At 41.1% G+C, this 12,386-nt stretch overlaps 1 protein-coding gene across 3 annotated transcripts in view; it reads right to left on the bottom strand.

Moving 5' to 3' along the window:
* Positions 1-259: 259 nt before the first annotated feature.
* The window catches only part of OPHN1 (oligophrenin 1), a 67,144-nt gene continuing 55,017 nt past the window's right edge, over positions 260-12,386 (bottom strand). For 2 of the 3 annotated variants that reach the window (XM_072431473.1, XM_072431474.1), the window contains 6 exons: positions 10,916-11,057; positions 8,220-8,483; positions 7,836-7,986; positions 7,578-7,628; positions 6,805-6,859; positions 260-3,108 (listed from right to left, as the gene is read on the bottom strand). In XM_072431473.1, the coding sequence (XP_072287574.1) occupies positions 6,814-6,859; positions 7,578-7,628; positions 7,836-7,986; positions 8,220-8,483; positions 10,916-11,057 (654 nt within the window). In that variant the 3' untranslated portion in view covers positions 260-3,108; positions 6,805-6,813. The remainder of the gene's footprint in view (positions 3,109-6,804; positions 6,860-7,577; positions 7,629-7,835; positions 7,987-8,219; positions 8,484-10,915; positions 11,058-12,386) is intronic. The other variant, XM_072431475.1, reaches the window with a different exon arrangement.

Raw genomic sequence — 12,386 nt, 5'->3', positions numbered from 1 at the left:
AGGATTACCAGGAACCTTCACTGGGAACAACATCAGTTGGGGAGGTGTCCTCCATACATCTAGTCATATGTGTCTGATGGTCTTGTGAGACCTGGCTCGCCATTCCAATTCATCCCAAAGGTTTTCAGTAGGGATGAGGCCAGGACTCTGTGCAGGACACTCGAGTTCCTCCTCACCAAACTGGTGACCCCATGTCTTTATGGAGCTGGCTTCCAGCCATTTTCCTGCCACTTCTCCAAAGATTTCACCACAAAGAATAAACAAGACACCATTGCGTCTTTATTTTCAACATCCTTCACAAAACACTTGGAAATACAATCCTTCAAAAAAAAGAGTGCCAGTAAAATATTTACAGGACAATTTACAGAATTATTCACAAAAAAACTTCAAGACCACTAAAATTGCACTAATGGCACTAAAATGACGTCCAAACGTGGCGCATAGAGGAAGCAAATAAACACAAATTACCTTTAGCTAGCCTTTTGAAGCACTCTGCCAGATCACAGACATGATGCACTTCGTGTTGATCTGCACATGGGGTCACCTCTGGGCACAAATACATTGCTTTAAATATATTTCCTTGGATATAAATGCATATTGTGGACATCAAATGTCTTTGCAAGCCCAGATAATACCAAGTGAATGTAGTTGTGATAACATCAATGGGCTGTACATAGTTTGTGCAGACAACTGAGCAGTTGGAGGGGCCTAGCCTGTCCACCTGCTACAGGCTGCCTACAGAAAACTACAAGAAAGGGCCGAAACAAGACCAGTCACCCTGCACAAGAAGGAAGAGGAGCAGTGATTGGTCTGTGTTATAGCAAAGCCCAAGCCCAGAAGAAGCTTCATGCTGGATTACTGCACAGACTTGCAAGAAATACACAAAGAACATCGATGTATATGTCTGGTATACAGAGAACTTATCTGATGGCATACAGATAAGTTGCATCTTCACAATAATAAATAGTAATTTTGTGTCTCCACTTCATAAGCAGATCTTTCACTTATGGGTATATTTTGGTCCAAAAAAAAAAAAATAATATATCTAAATAAAAAAAATTGGACGAGTTTGCTCTGAGTTGGTCAAGAAAAAGAATGCACAAAAAAGCAACAGCGTATACATTCTACTGCTGTGAAATTTTGCATGTTATATAAAACCCTAAAAGAAATGCACAATGTTCATCATAAAGCTAACGACCACAAAAAGCTTTGATTGTTAGGAACTGCAGCCTACATGTTTTTTACATTACCTAACTCAGACTGACTTTTTTTTTGGCTTCAAAAATTCAGTCACAAGGGCCATCTGTTACACCTCGAACGGGGTTGCATTACTGAAATAATACTGTATCTGTGAGCAATTTAGCTAAATGCAGGGAAGGCCAAGTTGTGTGGAGTTCCTCTATCACTTATGGCTCATTGTGCAGATGAACTTATAAACAGGATGAAGGAAATAGTTGACCAGCTTGATTTTTTTTTCTCCCGTCCTACTGTACTGCATCAAGTTTCAGAATAAAGTAAACTGTGGTGTAATAATGAGAGTGAAAAAATGCCAAACTGCCCTTGTGGTATTCTTGTAAAATAACGCCCACCCCAAAAAATATCCAGAACAATTGCACTTGCTTAAGAATGAGAATTAGTAAATGGAATTTTAAATGGACACCAACATGGAAATGGACAGCAACATGAGTTGTGTTCTTGTAGTTCCTCACTTCTTGCATAACAAAAGTTAATTGACTGGGCAGGAAGTTTGGATAAAATTCATCCAATGGAATGCAATAGCTTGGGAGTCCAATTGGAATGCAATATCTCTATGTGTAGTGTTGATGTCCATGGTTGTGGAATGTTGTTGTTTCAACAATGATCTGTAAAAAGTAAGCATTTTACTGCAGAACCCCAGTTATCCGGAACTCAGATAATCGGAAAACTCAGAAAACCGGCACCAGACAACTCCACTTTCTTCATAGCTCCTGCAGCCCTAGCAAAGCTGTGTAATGTGTTCTGCATCCAAGAACACATTAGCCCGCTAGGGCTGCAGGAGCAATCAAGAAAGCAGAGCTCCCCTGGTTGCTCCGCTCCATGATTGGCTGAGGAAAGGAAAACCCTGATGATGGCTCAAGCACCATTAGGGTTCCCTTTCCTCAGCCAATCACAGAGTGAAGGAATCAGCGGAGATCTGCTCTGCTGACAGCTCCGCTTTCTTGATTGCTCCCAATGTGTTCTTCATCCACAAGGCTCAAGCGTAACGAAGTCTTCCCGTTCAAGTCTAGTGCTGAATGGCTGAGAAAAGGAAAAAGGAATTTTCATCAGTTCACCGGAAACTATAGTTATCCAGAATCAGCCATTCCCCGTGCGTGGCGGATAATCGAGGTTCTACTGTATATTGAAAAAGCTCTTTCCAACCCAGGGATACCTTAGAGGTCCCGATATGACCCTAAAAGGCATGAAACCAACCCCAAGCTTTCCATTCAATTATTATGTAAACCTGAAGAACTCCAAATGTACATCCCATCCTTCATAGTTTGAGTTCCATTTGTGCAACGCTACTGTATAGGACTGCACAATCATTAAGAAACCTCTCCTCTAAGGTGAGGAAGATCTTCCAATAAATATACAGATATTCTGTGTAAATATTCTGATTAATAGTGAAATGCCGTGCAGAATTGATCCTACTGGTCTACATTCATTCTGCTATTTACCTATAAAACATTAACGGACTGATAATAGACGACAGAGGCATATATCCCCTCGATGTGGCTCCTGTAGAGAGGTCAATATTTGTCCCTGACAGGTGGGATGGACAACAAACTGGTGTAGCCTTGAGCTCAAATCTAACACTTCATCATCTAAGTCTATGTTTGGTAAAAACAAGCAGGTGAGGAACGTGGCTCAATGAGTTTGTATATTTTCCCATCCACTTGTTTTCTTGCAGAGAAAAGGGTAACACTTCTAAGAATGTCCCAGTGGTTGTATATTATTGAGCTCATCAGGAAACCTGTTCATCAAAGTCCATTTTGAAACCAGCTCCTTTTCTAGCTGCCTGCTTGAACCACTTTGGCAAGATGGTTGGAATGTGTCCTGGGACCAGCCAGGGAATTCAATGGGGAGCTTCTGGAAAATAAAAGTAAAATGTAAATGTAGATTTATCTTGGAGGACCCTTGTGTAAAAACAAACCTCAGCATCTCGTGACTACTACACTTGTATTAATCAAATATTCTCCAGTGAAGTCAGTGAAGATTCTTATTAGCTCGTTACATTTATCTGGACCTATCTGTAGCTACAACATGTTTTTACTAATACAGATCACAGTATTCATAGCCATGCAGAATAGACCTTAAAGAGGCAACCACCATCAAACTGGAACATCCACCCCTAGACAAAAGAAGTGGTCTTCAACACTATGGGTCTGATTTATCAAAGCCCCCCAAGTCTGGAAAATATAGACTATTATTGGAAACCTGGGGGATCCAGCAAACCTGGAATTAATATGGTCCACGACTGAAAACACTTGCCAGCTATTGATTTTTCAGAAATCTATTCCTGGTTTGCCGGACCACCCCAGTTCTTCCATAGTTCTTCATTCTCTGAGCGCTTTAATAAATATATATCACTATATAAATATCGTAATAAATATATATCTATATGTCACCCACATATAATGCTGTTTGATATCTCCATCCCAGAATGGATTCACATTTTCAGCCATTAACATTAGCACCTTATTCCACACAAAGGAAGGGAATATGGAAAAAGAACAAACATTTTACACCTCTCATGATGACACAATTTAGGATGAGCACCTTGATTTAGTTCACTGTGTAGCTAAAAATGTTGGTGTGTGATTCTGACACTGAGGAAGACACCTGGAAAAAAATGAATGTGGCTGAAGACCCTTATCTAATAGAAGGGTTGGCTGGTGCTGTAAGGTTGCATACACACATGCAATACTTGTTGTTGGAAAGGATCCTTCACAATCCTTTTTAACGACTAATGGCTGCACAATGCATGAATGAGGGCTGTACATACAGCACCCTTCTGCTCTATGGAGAGGGAAGGGGAGGAATGACAGAGCGGCACCCCGTCACTTTCATTAAGATCATTAGTCGTCCAAGGATCCGCCAAAACAATGGTTTGGACAATGGACGACAGGTGCTGAAATCACACCAGATTCTCGGTCCGATATCAGCCCTGAGCTGATTATCGGACGAGAACCATGGCAAGTATTTATGTAGCTTTGGGTGGATCATGAGGGCCTGGTAATTTATTAGTAGGTGTAACTATCACAGGCTGAAGCAGTTTTGCTCTTCACGAGGTAGATGGTGTTCTGTGGTATAACGAGAAGAGTTATACAACAATCATGGGGTTACAGAGTTACATAGTTACTAGATTGTAAGCTCTTAGGGGCAGGGTCCTCTCCTCCTTTAACACTGTCTGTATTAGTCTGTCAATGGCAATTCCTTTTTAATGTACAGCTCTGCGAAATATGTTGGCGCTATATAAATCCTGTTTAATAATAATAATAATAGATTAGGTTGAAAAAAGACATAAGTCCATCATGTTCACCCACTGGGGAAATAAACATATCCCAGATATAAAACCCTATAAGACCTAGTTGGCCCAGAGGAAGGCAAAAAACCCCTGGTACAATTTGCTTCAACATGGGGAAAAAAATTCCTTCCTGATTCCATGAGGCAATCGGATGTTCCCTGGATCAGCAGTCTCTGTTATTTTTAGTTTAAATCCTTAATCCCCAGTTATATTCTGTGCTTCTAGAAATCATCCAGCTTTTTCTTAAAGCAATCTATAGTAGTTGCTGAAACTCTTCCTGAGGGAGCCGATTCCACATTTTCACAGACCTTACAGTGAAGAATCCCTTCCTTATCCGGAGCTTAAACTTCTTTTCCTCCAGACCCAAAGAGCGCCCCCTTGTGCTTTGTAATTATCTTACAGTGAATAATGGGGAAGACAGTTCTCTATATGGACCATTTATATATTCATACAGGGTGATCATATCCCCCCTTATACGTCTCTTCTCAAGGGAGAATAGATTCAGTTCAGCTAATCTCTCCTCATAGCGGAGCTCCTCCATTCCTTTTATTAGTTTAGTTGCCCTTCTCTGCACTCTCTCCAATTCCACAATGTCCTATCTACAGGTTGGATCGAAATAACATGAAATCCCAACACAGAATATGGTGATGGTTTGCTTCTGGTGACAAAAGCCCATCAAGTTGATCCCACCAGCCCTCAATAATATACATTACATAGCCAAAGGTTTGGAAGTTCAGGTTTGCATTGACTGGTACAAACAATTCATGTTTTTCTCTTTGTGAATCTTTTTGCCAAGCTCACACAATCGTCTAAGCACCACTGAACAGCTCTTTCCTATTCCTCCTCTAACCGACCCCCATACTTCTCATTGTTCTTTTTCTTCTCTTATAGAATTTGTTGCATGCACCTTGGTATTGTTTTTTCTTTCTTTTCTGTATCACATAAGGATATTCCTACCCTGCAGTGGTCACCTAACAGATTTAATTGTAAGTTTTCTAGGCTCATTGGGCCGGGGAATTGAATAGCAACCATCCATTATTAATTTCAATTTGATATTAATTGATTGAATATGTTCATAGTTTAATACTTGCTGCTGGATACATTTTTTGTTTTATGCAGCAAAAATACTTATATATATTGATGTCCTGGAATCTGGTTTGTAGGGGGGGCCTGGAATCCAAAAACTAGAATTCCAATCAATAAATATAATATAATGGGGCTTTAATGATGCCTTTTGTAGAAAATTACAAAACTTTATTCATATGCCAAGTTCCCAGGATAACCTATTTTGGATTTGTTGCTTGCATAGTTATTTTGTTTTCTTTGATCTTTATTGTGTATAACCATAGTTTTATATCTCCATCTTTATAAGAGGTAAATTCAGTATTCTCCCCAGATTTGTTTAGGTTGGGTGGGTAGAAGCTGCAGGTGGGTGGTGGCCCCTGTATTGTGACCCCAACTTTTCAAAAACAGGCAGTTGGTTACTGAAAAGCTAAAACAAGGACGGGCAGAACACTGGAGTCTGTTTCTACGTCTTCCTGGGACAAAAGCTCCAATGTGTCAATACTAAAACTTACTAAAGTGAACTTTCTTAACTTTCAATCATTTGTGGTTCTCCCAAATATCTTTAAACATTTGTGAAGACATTGGGCACCTGAATCAGGCCAAAAATGTGTGCATTAGAAAGTAAGAAATAATATGAAATTGTGCAGCCCTGCTGGATGAGATGATGTGACCCAATGTAACATCTTGAGCTGCATCCTTTAGGCTGGGTTGATGGGATTTGAGATTTTGTCAATTTCAGTTTGAGATGTTTCATGATTTAGTGACAGATGCAAATGACCTGCCATGGATACTAAGATGGAAAGGGGGAATCTGATGAGACTGGCAGTCCACCCAAGGGTGCTCAGCAGAATATCAGAAGGCAAAAACAACCTCTACAGCAGTTTTTATGTCTTTCTCTCAAAAGCATTTTTGAAATCCAAGATGCCAAAAACAACACTGAAGTTTGGATTTGGCCATTCGCATTGGTAACATTCAGCCCAAATTTAGCATGATCCAAACGTTATTATCAACTCTACAAGTCCCAAACGTTGGAATCTTGTAGGAATAATAGATTCAGTGTTAGGTCAAAATGCATGTGTTTTTAGTAAAAAAAACAAAAACAAACAAACAAAACAATCTATATATATATAAAAACACTCAAACATGCATATTTAATTTTCCCTGATACATAAGCCAATCAAACATTAAATTACCTTATTTATTCAGCTTTCCTCTGAATTGGGAATTCGTCTGGGTGGTGATGGAGGGCTGTGTAGAGAATAAAAACCAATGTTAGCATGCAATTAATTACATTTCTGAAATATCATCATCATTAAAACGAGAGATAGTATTTTGTATATGCAGGTAAGTTTTGTGCAATTGACAAATTTTCACATAAGCTTTAGCATGGTAATGTCATTTCAAAAGTAATTTTCAATCTAATTTTTTATTTGACGGACACAGGGAGGTACAATGTGTGCTGTTGCATCACGGCCCTCCTCAGCCAATAGGAGCTTCCACAAGGACCCCATGTCAGTTCTGTCCACTGTTGGCTGCATCCACCGCTGTATAGGCAACAATGAGTTACCAGAGATCAGCAGCACGGAGATACAACAAAGGATGAAAACAGTAAAAATAAAAATTTTATTAAAATATAGAAGTCACATGTTTCACAAAGCAAACTCTGCGTTATCAGGTTAGGGTTTACATCTACATCAACCACTGATCCCCCATGGAAGAGACAATATTCATTTTCCATCGTCCACATTTATTTGCTTTAGACATTGCAAAGATGGACCAAAGAAAAATCAATATGGGTGATGGCCAGCAATGCAGGACTGCAGGAAATGAATATTTTTAGAATGGGGTCAGCATTGGGAGCCTCTTTATATATTTTGTCACAACATTTTATTAATACTTTAGATGCAAATTAATCAATCATTCATAACAATCTGAACATAAAAATAATATAAAATTCAGTTGTCACCTTCCCCTTGGTCTGGAAGCTTTCTCAAAAAACTTTGTACGGGAGGCAACTCTGTAAAACAAGAAATAAATATCAATGGTTTATGATACACGGAGCTTTAGCAAACCAAACACCATTAATTTTACATTTACTGTATGAGTGAATGTTTGTTATTCAGCATTTATTCATCCCTTATAAATGGCAGCAGAAGATGATTTGCTATAATAAAAGTTTGACTGGCATCTTTTATAAAGTCGGCTGTCACTGGTCTTGACTTACACAGATTCAGGGATGTCCTCCTTAACAATCGGGACAACCTCAACTTTAGTTGTTAAGGCTGCTCTGTTGGGAGGGTCTGGTGGTCTCACTGGTGGGCGAGAGATCACTGGTCTCTCTCCAGGGGAACGAACTTTACTGATATCACTTTCTCCTAAAAAAAAAAAAAGAAAAATATGGGGGAAGAAAAAGGTTAAAGTCATTGGCAATTACATATTAAAATTGGTTAGTTTTACTAAACTTACAATGACCTAACTTCCCCTATCACTGGTGGGTTCTGACTGAGAATTAAAGCACCTTCCCCTTTCTATCCAAAACAAAAAAGTTTAGATTTAAAACTCAGCTTGTCTATAGGTGCCAGCAGTGAAGCACTGAGCAGATTCTCACCTTCTCTGGGACGGACCAAGGGCCGCTTGGCATACACAGGAGATACTTTGTTGGGCACAGAGTACAAAGGTAAGTCGCCGTTGTTGTGATTGGTGTTGGCACCTTTGTCCTGTATCATAGGGACCCTTTTACCTACACCCACTTCAGAATGCTGCTCACCGGGACTCTGTGACTCGGTCCGAGGTCCCAACTTTTTCCTTTGGACCGGGAGCGGGTGCTCGTTGTTTGTGATCACACCATTTCCATTCTGAGAACAGCTATCATCTGCAAAGGGGACATAAAGTACTTTGTAACATCTCAGAAACAAAATCTACCAATCAGCTGTATTTCTGTGCTGTATAATAGATTTCCCACAAAAGAAAAAAATTATTTCAAGCCTTGCCATTGGCTGCCCTGCATTGCCCAATCACTAAACTTGCCAGTAAGTTTTACTATTTTTAAATCAAAAGCTTTCTTTAAAATAGTTTCTGGTGAATCTTCAAAGTTCAGGCACTTCCTGTTATATGTGACAACGTTCTGTCTACCAATAGTCCATCTGTGCTGCCACACAGGGATTCAATGGAGACTAGAAGTGGCTATTTTAGCACACATGATGCAGACATGGTCCACTGTTGTCACCATCAAGAAGCCTGCCCTAAAAAATGTCATTGTTGAAGTCGGGTCAGGGTTGGACAGGGAGGTGCAAAGTGTGCAGTTCCATGAGGATTTTCACTCCGCCAACAGAGACCACAAACCAGTTCTGCATGGGGGGTCATTGTTGGCTATGCCTGCCACTGGTAGGAGTGTATGTAGATCATGGCAGAAGGATACATGTATATGGTAGAATGGTGCAGATACAAATTGGATTGAGGAATAGTTTGCCCTTCACAGATAGATTATGTCTAAAACCATTCAACCTATCAGACTGAGGCCAAATTTTTTTAGTAAATTTAAAAAAGGCTCAAACCCATGTGGGGTTGTTCTTGTTGCCCAAAAATAAAATACCACAGTAATCCACACTTTCTTCAAATTCCAGGCTACAGCTGTTGGCCTGAATGATGTCCAGAATCAGTCAACCCACTTCCTGTAAGCTCAAGCTGTCATGGACCTGCCCCCTAGAGGTGAGTCATTGCACCAGCATGGGCTCCGAGTACTACGGAAAATGGAACTTTGTTGCCCGTTGCCAAAGAGAAGCAAATTACCCTACCAGTCATATGATCAGAGCAACGATTCATGGAAAGAAGGCATGGAATCCTGAAGTGTATGCATTCTATCACCCATCTGTGCTGTACCCGTCTTGTCTACTAGCAAACTATTTGCTGACAGTCACAGTATTCTGATGAAGTAATTCCATTTGTTGTTATTTAGAGCCTTTGTCACCCTGAAGTTTCCCCCACACTTGTTCACACGCCTCTCCCTCTTTAGCGATATGCCCATCCATCACCAAGACCACTTTGCTTGGATTCCATCTCTGTACATTGCATGAAAGCTTCACTACCTAAACATGATATGCGAGCCCTCGATCTCCTTTCTGGCAGACTCTGACAATTTCGTACACATTCCACACCAGAGGCGCCAGCTATAAAAGGAAGATTGGTAATTAGTTTTATTTACACAGACTGGATGTCCTAAAACAGCCTTCATGGGTGCCATGATCACGGGGTGTGTACCGGCAATGTTTTTTTTACCATTTCTTGCCAGGAGGAAACTTGTTGGGCTTAGGATACCAAAAAAACCTAAAAGTGGAATAATGTGTACCAAAAGGACCATGCTCATTATATGGCCAAACATGTGTGGACACCAGACTATCACTTCTGTATGAACTTATTGGATATCCCATTCCAAACAAAGGCCATTAATACAAAGTTACATGATATGGGGATGCCCCCCTCCTGCAATTTAATGGTCCTTATTTCCACTGTCTAGTAGTTCTTGACTTTGTACAGCTCTACAGCTACCCGTCGTCAGTTTAGCCATACCAGTGTTTTCCCTAGCTCCTTTTCACTGGGTGAACCACCCAGCACTTTACAATAGCTGCCCATCTGCCATCAGATAACCGCTTAGGCTGGCCTTTGTATAGAGAGAACTGTCAATGAGAATGCAGGCAGCCTGTCAACCCTGCTAGGAGGTGCAAGAGACCTAGTCTGATCCCCAGCCCCTTGTAACTGGGCGCACCACCCAACACTTTTTAGTAACTACCTGGCCCTTTACTGAAAATCTAGGTCATAATACAGGGGCTGCAACCCGTTTACGTTGAATTTTCACCTAGAGTACTGTGCGTCTATACTTTGCATATTTTTACTTTGTTTCCACCCAAACCTCTGTACTTCCATGTTTTGACCACATTGTCTACAACTTCCCCCCACCTATCCGAAAAATGATTTATACCTTATGTTGCTGCCACAGATCAAGGTCAACGGGGGGGGGGGGTATTTTAGTGGGGCTCAAAATCTGGAGCTCCACCCCTCTGCAACCACAACATCTAAGGACTGGTAGGCTGCAGCATATTACATATATTGATATTGGGGTTTAGGCTTTAATCTGACCTAGGTCCTACCTTGTGCCTCCATCTACCACAACACTTGGATGTAACCCCTTTACAGCAAGCAGGCAAAGCATGAAAGGCATATTAACAACTTCTGGTCTGCCGTTTGACTTACAACCAAGCATATTCCTTCCAGGGAAGAGTACACACAAAAGTCTATTAAACATATTACCTTCTTCGCTCTGGCTAAGATAAAGGCTGTTTCTCCCTCTGACCGGACGTTTGGAGATGGTGATGGGCTTGTGGGTTCTAGGGGTGATCCTGGGAGGAGGTATAGGGGAAGCTGTGCTGTCTTCTGGTGGGCCACAGAACATCTGCATTCAACAAAAATAAGAGAGTTTCAGGAACTTTTTATCTTTGTGTCTCCATCATATGCTATACAAATAGTGCTCCCGGACCACCGGCTAGATAATGAAAATTTCCAGAGCAAAATGGAAAAAAAAAATTAAATTCCAAACAGGTTTTCTGGAACATATCGGAGAAGGGGGGGGGGGGGGGGGGAGCATTACATAACCTTACCCACATGAATTGTTGAAATAAACGTAACCATTAATCACGATTTAAAAATATACAGACTGTTCACCAGGATTCCAATTATGTCCTTAACAGGAACGAGCCATAAACAGTGAAGTAGGAAGGTGCTGGATCTACAGTTCGTATTGTACGGTGACATTGCAACCACTGCAGCAACCTATTTAAAGAGGACCTTTCACCTGCAGGAGAAGATGACTACTCATGTAACCTTTACCTTTGATGACAATTGATCAAGGAAAAACAAACATTCTTACAAGACATATCTATGTTGTGTTTCTTTCCTACCCAACTGCTTTTCTACTGAACATCCCACCCCATCATCTGTTTTTCCCTTTTGCTTTCTGCTTTCTTGACTCGGTCCTCTGTTGATGTGCAACTGAGCATGCATGAGTTCCACAGACCATTTTCGAAGCCTCCTGTGATGTTGACCTCAAACTTCTCAGGAGGCTTCAGGACAGTCTACTTGCCTGTGAAACCAGCTGAGGACGGCATTGTCCTCATCTAGGAGAAGAAAAAGAAGTAAAGGGATCATCTCTTAAAGTTCCTTTGAACTTGGAAGTCTGCAATAAAATGAACCTGTAGCCTTGAACACTAGAAGAAGCAGGTTGAACATCGACCCATCTGGTGGGTGAGGAGATACTGGCACCGCTACTCTTGGTCACCGCTGTGCATTTCAGATAGCCACCTGACTTGTTCTGTGGTCTATCCTGCCCACCACTCTTACTATCAAGACTCTGAGGGGGCTCAAACATAGATCTAAGCCTAAAGAGTCCTCAGGTCTTCTCCAGAGGGCCCCATAACGAGTGGCTCCAACTGAGTTCCAGGCTCTTTGCTGCCAAGTTGAGGAATGGAAGGGTGACAAGTTGGAGAAGCTTGTAGAAGTCGGAGGAGAGGCAACAGAAGAGGTGAGTAACCAAAGACCTGGACAGACAGCTATTTAACTACGTCACATGAATGTAGAAGAAGTTGAGACAATGGACATGCAAGCTTGGCTGATTATTCATTCCAGGGGTCAAGGAAGTTGGTGCGTCCCCCTAAAAGGGGCTGGGGAGAACATTGTTATTGCTTCCACACACACAAGTACCCACAACCAAAGCTAAAAGACCATA

The sequence above is a fragment of the Pyxicephalus adspersus genome, chromosome Z, assembly GCF_032062135.1.
Source record: "Pyxicephalus adspersus chromosome Z, UCB_Pads_2.0, whole genome shotgun sequence".
Taxonomy (NCBI): Eukaryota; Metazoa; Chordata; class Amphibia; order Anura; family Pyxicephalidae; genus Pyxicephalus; species Pyxicephalus adspersus.
This window is presented reverse-complemented; position numbering and strand designations above follow the sequence as displayed.